The 12,980-nt window shown below is 65.1% G+C and overlaps 1 protein-coding gene across 1 annotated transcript in view; it reads left to right on the top strand.

Annotated features, from left to right (window-relative positions):
* The window catches only part of CRIM1 (cysteine rich transmembrane BMP regulator 1), an 88,044-nt gene extending 75,540 nt beyond the window's left edge, over window positions 1-12,504 (top strand). Inside the window, exons 9-17 of the mRNA XM_056127161.1 lie at window positions 3,674-3,830; window positions 5,358-5,479; window positions 6,014-6,220; window positions 7,343-7,558; window positions 8,053-8,274; window positions 8,554-8,748; window positions 10,579-10,698; window positions 10,891-11,081; window positions 12,175-12,504. Of these exons, the coding sequence (XP_055983136.1) occupies window positions 3,674-3,830; window positions 5,358-5,479; window positions 6,014-6,220; window positions 7,343-7,558; window positions 8,053-8,274; window positions 8,554-8,748; window positions 10,579-10,698; window positions 10,891-11,081; window positions 12,175-12,348 (1,604 nt within the window). The 3' untranslated portion in view covers window positions 12,349-12,504. The remainder of the gene's footprint in view (window positions 1-3,673; window positions 3,831-5,357; window positions 5,480-6,013; window positions 6,221-7,342; window positions 7,559-8,052; window positions 8,275-8,553; window positions 8,749-10,578; window positions 10,699-10,890; window positions 11,082-12,174) is intronic.
* Window positions 12,505-12,980: the final 476 nt, after the last annotated feature.

Raw genomic sequence — 12,980 nt, 5'->3', positions numbered from 1 at the left:
TAAGGGCAGGGGAAGCCGCCGTCCCGGGCATGAGGCCCACAGAGGTGAATGACCCAGGTCACGCGGGTCAGGTCCAGGGAGGCCCAGCCGTGCTCGGTGTGTCCCTCAAGACTGCATACGCCGCCTCACAGACACAGGCAGGGCAGGGTGGAGCCATTCGCATGAGGCTGCCCGGCCTGTCCACCTGCTATGGCCCTGTGTGCAGGTCTCTGCCCTCTCGCTGCCGAGGCCCCTGCCGCTGTCCGGTCACCAGCATCTCCTGTGCCCCCGGCTCTTGGAGACTCCACTTTCGTGGGGGCAGGCCGGGTCAGACCACACCCCAGCTCGCTGGCCGCCAGGTTCTTGCAGTCGGAAAGGCCAGAGGCCCTCCTCGGCTCTGGCGTCTACCTGCTGGCCGCCCCCAGCGAGGCCAGTTGCCTCCCTGATCTGGTGCAGCCCTGGTGTCCTGCCTGGGAGAGGCCTTTGGCGATGTCTCATGGAAGGATGTCGGCCGAGGCAGCTGGTGAACAAACCCAGTGGGTGAACAAAGGCAGAGAGGGTAACTCCAGGGAATGAATGAATGAATGAATGAATGAATGAACGAACGAACGAACGCAGAGGAAGACGTCCCTGTGGATGAACACATGCATAGATAAACCAATGCAAGACAGTAGTACCGGTAAACGAGTGAGTGCAGAAGACAGTAACGCAACGGATGGACGGATGCAGAGCCAGGGAGTAGCACCCACAAACGCACGAAGGGCTGACGTGCAGGCATTGGTCACCCCACCGCCAGAGTTGTATCACAGTGTGAGTAGCCGGTGTGGAGGCCCCTGCTGCCCCCGCCCTGTGCCCATGGCCATCCGCCTCGTGTCCCCCAAGGACACGCTTGGCGACCTTCCACCTCCTCCTCGGAGCTGCGGGGATTCCCATTCCTTCCGGCGAGTTTCCGAGGAAGGACTGTTCTTGCCGTCAGAGCGGGCGGGAAGTGGGTTCTCTCCCCGACGCTGTGCCCTGACGGTCTGTGGACACTGTCCAGGCTCCCGTCTCGGGTCATTTGTCTGTGCCCCTCCCCTGCCAGCTGCCAGTTTCGTGTACGGAACCACCTCCCTGGGCCCGCTGGGAGTGTCTAGACCTCGCCTGCGCCGCATCGGAGCGTCTCCAGAGAAGCCCCGCGTGGAATGGAGATTCCGCTCCTGTTACTTCCTGCTCCGGCTCCCACCTGGCACTCGCTGCCGTTCGTGGGGGCTCAGCATCAGGGGTTCGAAGGATCCAAAGGAACCCGGTCGTCACAAGCTGACGTGTCGTGGTGGCATTGCAGCCTGATCCGGCCGACGACGGACAGCCGCTTTCAAACTGCAATCGAAGCCCATTAAAGAGCCATCCCTCAGAGCTGCCCGGGAGGCAGGTGACAAAGGACGTGAGTGTTTGGACACTGTCACTTGGCTCGCTCGGATCCGGCAGGTAGCGCTGCCCCAACACACAGCTCAGCGGCGCCAGCGTCCGGAGAACTGGAAAGAGGCGGAACCTGTTTCCCTCACAGACGTCCTTGGGATAAAGATCGGAAACTCTCTAAGAACTGAAATTTGTGTGTGTGTGTGTGTGTGTGTGTGTGTGTGTGTGTGTGTGTGTGTGTGTGTGTTAATTGGATTGGACTCTCGAGAGGAAGAAGCAGGGTGAAAGCAGACTCGTCTGAGCTCCTGTATCGGCCTCGGTTATTGAAAGGGATCTGGGGCCAGAGCACTTTGGGGAGCTCCGCGTCGAAGTTTGCCTGTCCGCCGCGCTGCCTTGCAGAGAAGTCGGTTATTAGTCCACACGTCCGGGCCTGGCTGCCGTGTCTGGCGAGGTGTGGGCATCTGCGTGTGCCCACAACCCCCCTTTCCCTCCCCTCATTTTCCGGGCTGTGGCCATGAGCGCAAACACAGACTCGTTCACTCAATGAAGACTCGGGTCACGCGGACCCTCCCCAGAGCTGTAAAGGCCCGGGGGACGCTGAGAGGGGAGCAGAGTACCATGTGACCTGTGCCAGGGGTCCAGACACCTCCTAGCCCCCAGCCCGGGGGTACAGCCGTCCACTGGCCCCCGTCCGCCTCATCCATTGGGACTCCACGTCCTCATTTGGTTTGCGCTGGGGGAGTGTGACGCCCCGCGGAACAGAGCTGAGGGCGCAACCGTGGCTCCTGTCACATGATTCCCTCTGCGTGGCCAGACCCGCCGCCCTCTCCGAGACCACGGCCTGCAGGGAAACAGCTGTTCCAGGACCGGAAGAGCAAGCACAGCGGGCAGTGGCTGTCAGAGGGCCGCGGATGCAGGCGTCTGCCCAGGGGAGCCTTTCCGATTCCTCCAGTCCCTCCAGCGTCCACTTTGCTGACCGACCCAAGTCTCTCAAGCGACAGACGGGCCGCGGCCTGGACCTCGGGGTTAGGGGGAAGAGTCCTGGCCCCGAGAGGCCTCGCCACCATCCCCGCCCCCTTCCTGGGGGAAAAGAACAGGCGCAGGACGGCCTCTTCCCCCCCCCCCCCCCCCCACCATCAGCAACTTCCAGACAGGAGCCCTTTAGGATTCGGCTTGTAAGGACGCAATTCATAAAGAGCCGCTTCCCCGTGGGGCAGGGGCTTCTGTCGGACGTGGAACGGAAGGTCTGTGGTGGTCACCGAGTAGAAGAGAGCGCGTCAGGACTCAGCCTCGAGGTGCTGCTCGGAGCTTTCGCCCCAGATACCTCCGTAAACCATATATGTGACACATGCACCTGTGTCATTTCCCCCCCCCCCCAGGGGCCACATGGAAGGTCCCGTTTCCGGTTACATGGTCTGTGCGCGGAGAGGACACGTGTTCGGCTGCTTTGCCCAGGCGCTTCCTGTGTCGTTTGACAGCGGATCGGGTGTGGATGAGCACTCACTGACAGAACGTTGGCTCCGTCTCCCCGGACCCTGCAGAACCACGCCGCGAGCCTGTCCTTGGGCCACCCAGCCTTGGTGCTTTCGAAGAGCCGCTGAGATAGATGATGGCACAGCGGCAGGGGCCCGCCCTGCACGCGGCCAATCCAGGGTTCACCCCAGACACACAGACGGTCCCCCGAGGAGCCGGGAGGGAGCCCTGAGCACAGAGGCAGGAGGGAGCCAGAGCACTGCCCAGCCTGGACCCCAGAACAAGCCCAGCTCTTGTGCTAAAGCTTGGTCCACACGTGTCCTCACGGGCTTCGTCTTCTCGGCCCCGGCCCTGGCCACTGTGTACACTGCTCCGTGCCGCCCCTGTCACACCTGGTGAAGCCCTTCCCGCTGGCCGACCAGCCCACCCTCCCTGCGCTCTCTCCCCCACGGAACCATCCAAGGGGGCCACAGGAGAGAGCCCCACCGCCCTGCACACTGAGTGTCTCCAGCCGTGCTTGTTGTTCACCGACTCTCTGGGTCCCGGCGTCCGTTCCCCACGCGTCCAGCAGGCGGGCTGGTCAGTGACCAGTGCTGATGTCCTGCGGAGACCGCACACTCCCCGGGAACCTCGCCCCACGGCCAACGGGTCACCCCTCACTGCCGTCACTCCTTGGCCAGCCACATGTGGAGCAGGCTCTAGGCAGGCAGGGTCGACCAGTGCTGACCTTCCTGGGCCTGTGCCGGGTGGGATCAACACAAGGGCCACTGGGGAAAGTGGGCAGGGGAGGGCGGCCCCAGGGACAAGCCCCTCCGTGTCTCCACAGGGGACGCCCTGTGCTCGGGCCTCCGGCGTGGCTGCACCCTGACCTGTCCCTACGGCTTCCTGACTGATGCCCACGACTGTGAGCTGTGCCAGTGCCGCCCGCGGCCCCGGAAGTGCCGGCCCGTTGCCTGTGACAAGCACTGCCCCTTCGGATATGTGTACGTATGGGCGTGTGTCCGCGAGGCCGCTTCCTCCCAGCAGCCCGCCTGATTTTCTCACGTCACCCCCGAGCACGGCCCACCCCGGGAGACAGGGGGACTCAGACGGGGAGGGGGTGCTGGTGGGGGCCGAGGCACATCTCAGAGTGCCAGGGTGGCTCGTGCTGTGACTTCCCACCCAGACACCAAGTCCCGCCCCCTGCAGTGCCCCCCATCTGCCGTGAGCAGAGCCGCCCCCTCAGCTGCAGACACGCTTTACTGCACTGTCGCTGTGAGGCCGTCAGGACTGTGACCAGAGCTTTCAGATGCTCTCGGTTGAGTCAAACTCCACGAAGACCTGGGTTCCTGGGGGTGGCCCCCAGCCCACCGCGGGCGTCGTTAGTGGCTGTGTTGGCGTCTGTGCCCATTGAGGCAACCTCTCCGGGCCTCATGCTCCCTGGGGTCTTGCCTTTCTGAGTTGGCCGTCCCCGTGTGTCCTGCCTGCCGCTGTGGCCACGCGGGTCGGGCATCTCTCGCCGTCTGCATCTTCCTTCTGCTTGGAAGCGCTGGTCCGGCAGGGCGGGCCTCTCCGTCCCGAGTTTGATTGGATAGCAAAGTGGGGAGGTTTTTACCCCCACCCAAAGCGTTCCCGAGGACGTTGGTTACTGCTGTCCAGCCGACCAGACGTGCAGTCCATTCTTAGTGCAAACTGTGAACATAGAATGAGACATGAGGCTCCCCGTGGCCTTGTGGCCACAGCAGTTCCTGTCCGGAGCTGCACCCAGGCCCTCCCTCCTGTGCAGGCTGGTGTGGGGAGCCACGTCTCCTGGGCCGTTGGGGGGTTTGTGTCATCACCCTTCCGGCAGTCCGGCTGTGGGGAGAAGCACCATCTCGAGTCCCAGTGTGCCCCGGGACTGACCGGGGGCTTCCTGGCCACAGATCTTGGCGTAGATGAAGCCTGTATGGGGCACCGAGCGGGCAGGCAGGGCGCCTGCTGCAGGAAGTGGGACCACTGGACATTGCCGGGTCCGCAGCCCGCCCTGCCCCCGGCTCTGGCTCTTGGCTGTCTTGTAAGGTCTGTTGATTTCTCCGACGTCTCTGCTCAGCCCAGCGTCCAGGCCCCTCACCCGACCCGGGTGTGCCGTCTCGGTGCATTTGGCGTCCCTTTCCGAGGATGTTGACGACCGGGCCACACAGGCGTTTCATGCCCGCACCTTGGTGCCATTCACAAGGCCGTGGGTCTTGGTTCTTTTCTGTCCCGGGGTCCAGCCGTCCCGTCTCCTCACGTTCCTCAGGGCCAGAGGCTTCTCAAACCGGCCGTGGCCGGCAGCTTGGGGCTGTGGCCACTTTGCCTCGGTGGCCTCTGTGTCCATCCCCCGACTCACACTTGTGCCTTTTCCTGTTGGGGGCCACATTTCCTGAAGGGACCCGTCAGCCCAGCCCTCCAGTCACCTCCCAGAAGCACCCTGGGGCCACTCGTGACCACCGAGATGCGGTCACCGGTCCACGTGCTGGCCACGCTGGACTGAGCCCTCTCTCCACCCGCAGGAAGAACAAGCACGGCTGTGGCGTCTGCCGCTGCAGGAAGTGCCCCGAGCGCCCCTGCGCCAAGAGCTGCCCACTGGGCTTCCAGCGGGACGCACAGGGCTGCCCCCTGTGCAGCTGCAGAGGTGAGTGGGGTCCACACAGCCCCAGGTGTGAGACCCAGACACACACACAGCCCAGAGCCCAGGTGGGAGACACACACACACACACACACACACACACACACACACACACACACATACACAGAGCCAGAGCCCAGAGGCCAGGTGTGAACCCCACAAACCCAGCCCCCACATGTAAGACCCAAACACACACCACACCACACACACACACACACACATGCACACACGGCCCACAGCCCAGGTGTGACCCCGCACACACAGCCCCAGGTATGAGATACACACGCACACAGCCCAGAACCCAGGTGTGACCCCCCCCCCACACACACACACAGAGCCAGAGCCCAGGTGTGAACTCCGCACACCCAGCCCCAGGTGTGAGACCCAGACACACCACACCACACTCACACATACGCCTAGAGCCCAGGTCAAGGGCAGGGGTGGCGGGGCCGGAGTCGAGGGCAGGGGCGAGGGGCCGGGGTCGGGGGCTGCTCGCGGCGTTGCCCGGCAGCTCTGGACCCGCCGCCTTCCCGCCCGCAGAGGCCGCCTCGGCGCAGCCCCCGGTGCTGGCGGGCACCTGCCTGTCCATGGACGGCCACCACCACGCCAGCGGGGAGAGCTGGCACGACGGCTGCCGCGAGTGCTACTGCCACCACGGGCGGGAGATGTGCGCCCTCATCACCTGCCCCGTGCCCGCCTGCAGCAGCCCCGCCATCCGCCCGGGCCACTGCTGCCCGTCCTGCTCGGGTGAGCCACGGGTGGGGGCGGGGGCGGGGCCCGACCCGAGGGGACTGCGCTGGCCAGTGGGTCGGACGGGAGGGCGGGGGGCCGCGCCTTGGACCCGCTCTTGCCTTGCCCGGGTCTGGCCGGCGGGGGGGCCAAGGACCCCCTGAGCATCGAGGGTCCAGGAACAGCAGGAGCAGCCCCGGGTGTCGCCCCCAAACAGCCTCTCTGACCCCGACTGCCGTCCCTTGAGGCTGGCGCCCCCTCCCCGTCCCCTCGGTCAGGCTGGGCCCTGCGTCTGTCTGGCCACGCAGGGAGGGGAGGGGGGTGGGGAGCCCCTCAACCTGGCAGAGGCCAGGGCCCAGCCTGTGGCCCTGTGCCCGGCCCCTCCTGGGCACGCCCCCCAGAGGCCATCTCGGAGCCTGCCCCGCTCTGCGCCTCACGCCCTCTCCTCGGGGACAGACAGCGTGGGTGGCCGCGGCCTGTCCCCTCTCGGGGGGGAGGGGGGGAGCTGTGGGCGCTCAGTCCCCGTGGCCTGTCTTTTCTCCTGCGTGCCCGTCCATCTCTCGTGGCGCCTCCCAGCCTGGCCGCCAGCATCTCGCCGTGGGCTCTGGGTTCCTGGCACTGTCCAGCACCCAGACCGCAGGACCCCAGAGCTGCCCTCCCCGGAAATGGGACCCTGGCACAGCCCGGCCCGGCCACAGCCCCTCCCCGCAGCCCCCGGCTGTGCTCGCATTCCTAGCGGCTCCCACCTCCAGCCTCACCCCTGCACTGGCCCAGCCTGGCCACTGTACCTAGTCCCTGCCGTGGGCCCGTCATGTTTCCACACCTGCGAGCGCGCGCACCTGTGTGTGCGTGTATGTGTGTGTCTGTATTTGTGCGTCTCTGTGTGTCTGTCTGTGTGTCAGTGTGCCTGTGTATGTTTGTATCTCTGTGTGCTGTGTGTGTATCTGTGTGTGTCTCTGTGTCTGTGTTTCTGGGTCTCAGTGTGTCTCTGTATGTGTCTGGTTCTCTATGTGTGAGTGAGTGTGTATCTCTGTGTCTGTGTATCTCTGTGTCTGTGTGTGTGCGTGTGTGCCGAGTGGCGTGCTCCCCCTCTGCCCGGTCCCTCTGCCCATCGGCCTCACCCCTGCGCCCTCCCTGCAGACGACCTGGTGGTGCAGACGCCCGAGCTCAGCGCCCCGTCCCTGTGCCACGCGCCTGGCGGCGAGTCCTTCGTGGAGGGCGAGACGTGGAACATCGACGCCTGCACCCAGTGCACGTGCCACGGCGGGCGGGTGCTGTGCGGGACCGAGGTGTGCCCCCCGCTGCTGTGCCGCAGCCCCGTGCGGACGCAGGACTCCTGCTGCCCCCAGTGCTCAGGTACCCACCACGTCCCCCCACAGTGCTCGGGGACCTGCCTTTGCTCCTCCCACAATGCTCAGGGACCTGCCACACTCCCCCCACAGTGCTCGGGGACCTGCTCACGCCCCTCCCCACAGGGCTCAGGGACCTGCCATGCTCCCCCCACAGTGCTTGGGGGCCTGCCTTTGCTCCTCCCACAATGCTCAGGGACCTGCCACGCTCCCCCCACAGTGCTCAGGGACCTGCTCACGCCCCTCCCCACAGGGCTCAGGGACCTGCCATGCTCCCCCCACAGTGCTTGGGGGCCTGCCTATGCTCCTCCCATAGTGCTCAGGGACCTGCCCACGCCCCCCCCCCACACACACACAGGGCCCAGGGACCCCCTAAACCTCACACAGCTCCCGGCACACGGGAACCCGCGTACACCCCTCCCCTGCCACGGCCCCTCCAGAGCGCGCACGGCCGGCGTAGGGGCCGGGGGCGCGTCCGACGGGCGGCCTGATTCCTTCCAGACGAGCCCCTGCAGCCGCCCGCGCCGCGGAACCAGAGCGCGCCCAGCTACTGCAGGAACGAGGACGGGGACATCTTCCTGGCCGCCGAGTCTTGGAAGCCCGACGTGTGCAGCAGCTGCGTGTGTGCCGGCGGCGCCATCAGCTGCTACTCCGAGTCCTGCCCGGCGGTGGCCTGCGAGAGGCCCGTGCTGCGGAAGGGCCAGTGCTGCCCCTACTGCATCGGTGAGACGGGGCGCTGCCCCCTGGCCCGCCCTACCCCAGAGCCCGCGGCCCCGGGTTCGCCAGGCCCCTCCGGAGAGCACCCAGGAAGGCGGGTTGGGCTCTTCCCCGGGCGGGGCCTCCGTCTGTCTGTCTGTCTGTCTGTCCGTCCGTGTCTCCCCCTGCCCAACCCGGGCTCTTCCCCGGGCGGGGCCTCCGTCTGTCTGTCTGTCTGTCTGTCTGTCCGTCCGTGTCTCCCCTGCCCTCCCGGCCCCCAGCGACGCCCCGTGCTCTCCCCGGCAGAGGACACGCTGCCCCGCAAGGCCGTGTGCCACTTCGGCGGGAAGATGTACGCGGACGAGGAGCGCTGGGACCTGGACAGCTGCACCCACTGCTACTGCCTGCAGGGCCAGACGCTCTGCTCCACTGTCAGCTGCCCGCCCCTGCCCTGCGCCCAGCCCATCAACGTGGAGGGCAGCTGCTGCCCCATGTGCCCAGGTACCCGCGCCCCGGGCCCTCGCGCCCCGCTCTGTGTGTCCTCCCCCCCGCCCCCCGGGCTCTGGGCTCCGGGCAGCCCGCCTGGAGCCCATTGCTCAGGCGGGGACAGGCTCCGGGTCCGAGGACGCGCCTCCAGGGATGACCGCGGGGGTCACGGGGCCCAGGCGGGTGGCCCCGTCCTCGGCCTGTGGGCTAGAGACGCGTCTGTGGGGCAGACACGGCGTCTGTGAGACTAGAAGGTGCCCCCTGTGAGGTAGGAAGTGGGGGGAGCACTATGAGAGCAGGACTCGCAGTGGCCTTTTTTTTTTGGCTTTTTTGGGTCACACCCGGCAATGCCCAGGAGTTATTCTTGGTTCATAGGCTCAGGAATCACCCCTGGCGGTGCTCGGGGGACCCTATGGGATGCTGGGAATCGAACCCGGGTTGGTCGCGTGCAAGGCAAACGCCCTCCCCGCTGTGCTGTCGCTCCAGCCCCTCGCAGTGGCCTTTAGCCAGCTTCCGGGGCCTCCCAGTGGCCCGCCGGCACCGTCTCTCACACCCACGTACTCACACTTACACCTTCACAGGCCACGCGTTTGTACTCCACGTGTATCCACACAACACGCATACCCCCTCATAAACCTACGCACCCCCCCACACCACACACACACCCACAGACATCACACCCTCCTGGAGTCACAACCCCCACATTACATACCCACAGACATCACACACACTCCCAGAATCACACCCTCCCACACCACGCACAGACATCGCACCTCCCACATCTCACACACACAGGCACCCAGACATCACACTCCCCCCCCCCCAGAGTCATACCACCTGCGCTCGCCCAGCAGGCCCTGAGAGTCGCTGACCCCGGCAGGATGGCCGCCCTGGGGAATCACCGGCTTCCCTTAGGTGCTGCCCCTACAGACCCCGCCTCGAGTCCTCCTCTCCCAGTGCAGAGTTCCAGGGACCCCCTGAACCCCGGAGAAGGGGAGACGCCAGCGAACAGCTGGGCAGGGCACGGCCATCCCGGCCCGGGAACGGGCCGTTTCCCTGCTGCTGCTCAGCAGGGGTCTCAGCAGTCCCTCGGCCGTGCCTCTTCCCTCGCCCGTCCCCGTCATTCCCCGTCCCGGGCGTCTCTCCGCCCCTTCCCCATCTCGGCTGCAGCCCAACTGCTTCCCCAGAGCCAGGGACTCAGGCCTGACCGGGGCCCCGAGGAGGGGTTGGTCATTGACTCCGTTAGCTTCCGCTGCGTTGGTTTGTCAGTGGGCGGTCGGTCAGCGTGGCAGCCGCCGAGGTGGCTTCCGTGAAACTCGGGGGTGACATGCAGGGACAGGAGCGTCCCAAGAAGTGCCCCCTTAGAAATGTGTCTCAGAGCACAGGCTGCGGGGAGCCGGCATCCAGACATCCATGCCAAGGCCCGGGCATCTCTCTCCTTCACTGCCCAGAGAAATCACCCTCCCGCTTTGTTTGCTGGTGAGGCGTGTGACTGGCACATTTGTGGGCTCTGAGCCCACGAGCCACTCTGGGGGGGCAAGGAGGGGGACGCTTCTGCTTCTTCCCTCCGGGAGTGTCAGCACGTGACAGATCAACGCTTGGGGTCTGGAGCGGGTTACCCAGGCGCAGTGGGCAGCTGTGCCCGGCGCAGGCCCTGTGGCAGGCAAGTGCTCTCCTGCTTCAGATACCCCCGAGAAGCTCGGGACGCGTTAGTGGATCAGTCATGTCCCAGGAAAGGGGAACTGGAGCCACGTTCACTTCGCCTAAGGGAGGAGGACAGGAAAGTTCCCCACCCCCCCCCCCACACACACACCAGCCCTTAGGATAAATGTCCCCATGTTCTAGAAATGTACGCGCCAGAGCCCACCAACATCCCTATTGAGAGGACCCTGCACCGCGGCGACAAGGACCCTGCAGTGCCCATGAGGCCCACGCCCGGGGAAAACGACATCCACCAGGCCCGAGGTAAGGCCCCAGGCCCTGATTATCCATCCACCTGCCCTGAGGCAAGGCCCACCCGGGACCTGATTTTCCTGCCCTGGCCTGATACTTTTCTCCTCAGTCCGTCCCCAGGGACTCCCCCGTGCCACTTAATGTGATCCTTAAAGAGTTCCGCTTTGAGTCACCACAGTGTCCCCCCCCTTCCCTCTCTCTTAGACATGGGTCACCTTCAGGTCGACAGCAGAGGCGAGAAGAGGCCGTCCCCAGGCGAAGAGGCTGTGCTGGACTCCATCGCCTGGGTGGCCGTGCCCATCGTGATGGGGCTGTCCATCATCATCACGTTCTTCATCGTCAATCAGAAGAAGCAGTGCCTGCCGCTGCTGTGCTGGCACCGCTCACCGACGAAGGTACAACACCGGGACACAGGGGCGGGAGGGGGTGTTCCCAGAGGCCCCTCCGGGGGGGGGGGGGGGGGAGGATATCTGATGGATATCTGATAGACCGTCCCTGCTGGGGCTGGGACCCATCTCCGGATAAACCATCCCTCCCTCCTTGACCCCTCGGAGAGGCCGTTTGCACATATACGTGCAGGTTTCTGCATGGAAAGCCCTCCGTGCTTAGAGCAGGGTGCTTGGCAGAGAGAGCGGGCAAGCCTCCTAGAGGAGGGAAGGTAGGCAGGCAGGCGGAAGGCCCGGGATGATGGTGGGGGGTGTTCAACGGGAAGGAGGCTGGCTGGGGCAGGAATCCCGAGAGGAAGTGCCTTCTGCGTAGGCCTACTTCGAAAGGCCAGAGAGAGATCGTTCTAGGGCAAATGCAGGGTCCTTTGCAGCCCTTTCTACCTGTTGCATAGAGCGATCAGATCATGATCACGACCATCCTGTTGTTCGTCGATTGACTCCAGCAGGCCCCAGTAACGTCTCCTTCATCTTAGCCCTGAGTTTTTTTTAAAAAAGTGCCATATTCAAGGCTCTTTCAGGGTTAGGAGAATGAGACCCATCATTGTTACTGGTATTTGGCATATTGGGTACGCCACGGGGAGTTTGCCAGACTCTGCCGCGTGGGAAGGTTACATTCGGTAGCCTGCCAGGTTGTCCAAAGTAAGAATGAAATAATAAGATGTTGCGTGGCCGCAAATGTGGCCGTGCGTTTCTGGGAGCCAGGTTTTATAGTCTCTGGGTTTTGGCCGTTGATGGGATTACACGGCGCCAGAGGGCCAGTTGGTGGGTGTGACCCCTGCCTACTGGAGGGTGGAGGATCTGGGTGGAGGATGCTCAGCCCCGATCCGAGCAGGCTTGGAGATCTCAACCCCGGGACCCGCGTGCCTTTGTTGCATAGAGCACTTACCGAAAAATAGATCTATTCGCGTGTACGGCAAGCCAGGTCTCTTTGGGGCTGCAGTCCGCCATCTGCACGCAGGGCCCCGCATCCACGCCAAGGGGACGCGCACAGCCTCGGGCCGCGGCTCACGGTCTGCCCTCCTCCCCCCCTCTCGCCCTGCAGCCTTCTCCCCTCAGCAGCCAGCTGGTGGCCGTGAACTGCAAGAAGGGGGCCCGGCCGGCCGGCACGCAGCCCATGCTCAGGGTGGCGGAGCCCAACTCGGCCCGCCTCAGTGGCTTCTACAGCATGCAGAAGCAGAACCACCTGCAGGCGGACAATTTCTACCAGACGGTGTGACGGCCCGCGCTGCGTGACGGGACGAGGCTTCAGGCACTAGCCCCGTGGACTGGCTCGCACCAACCCGCGACAGCGCGCAGAGCCCCTGGCCGGGGCCGCCCACGCATCCCTCCTTCGCCTCAAGATGAACTGACCAAGCGTTTTCTTAGAACCAAAGTCTTTCGAGTCGCTCCGATACACTTGCTTGTAAGATAGCTGTAGAGATATTGTGGGGCCGGGGGCCGCAGAGTTCGGTGGGGGAATGTGGGGAGGTGGGGGGTGGGGGGTGTTGGGAAGACACGTTGGTCAGCGCGGCTGGGGGGGAGAGAGCCTGTCCCCGGGATGGGGGGCGCAGCCCCAGGATGCCCCCCGGGCGCTCAGGACACTGGACCCAGGGGCTGCAAGCCCAGGCCCGGAGGAGCAGGCACCAAGACCGTTGGCCCCGCGGCCTGGCAGCCGGGACCACCGCAGCCAGCGCCCACCAGGCATGCCAGCGCGTGGGACCTCACTTCAGAACCTCGGGTGGCCGCCTGGGCCGTGCACCCCTCCTGTCTCTCGTTCCAGCTGCAGTAGAGGGAGCCAGCCCGGGGGGCGTGCTGGCGAGCTCGGGGGGAGATAGTGACCCTTTGTGCTGCTTTGGTGTCCTCGCAAGC

The sequence above is a fragment of the Sorex fumeus genome, unplaced genomic scaffold (assembly GCF_029834395.1).
Source record: "Sorex fumeus unplaced genomic scaffold, SorFum_2.1 ptg000006l, whole genome shotgun sequence".
NCBI lineage: Eukaryota > Metazoa > Chordata > Mammalia > Eulipotyphla > Soricidae > Sorex > Sorex fumeus.
This window is presented reverse-complemented; position numbering and strand designations above follow the sequence as displayed.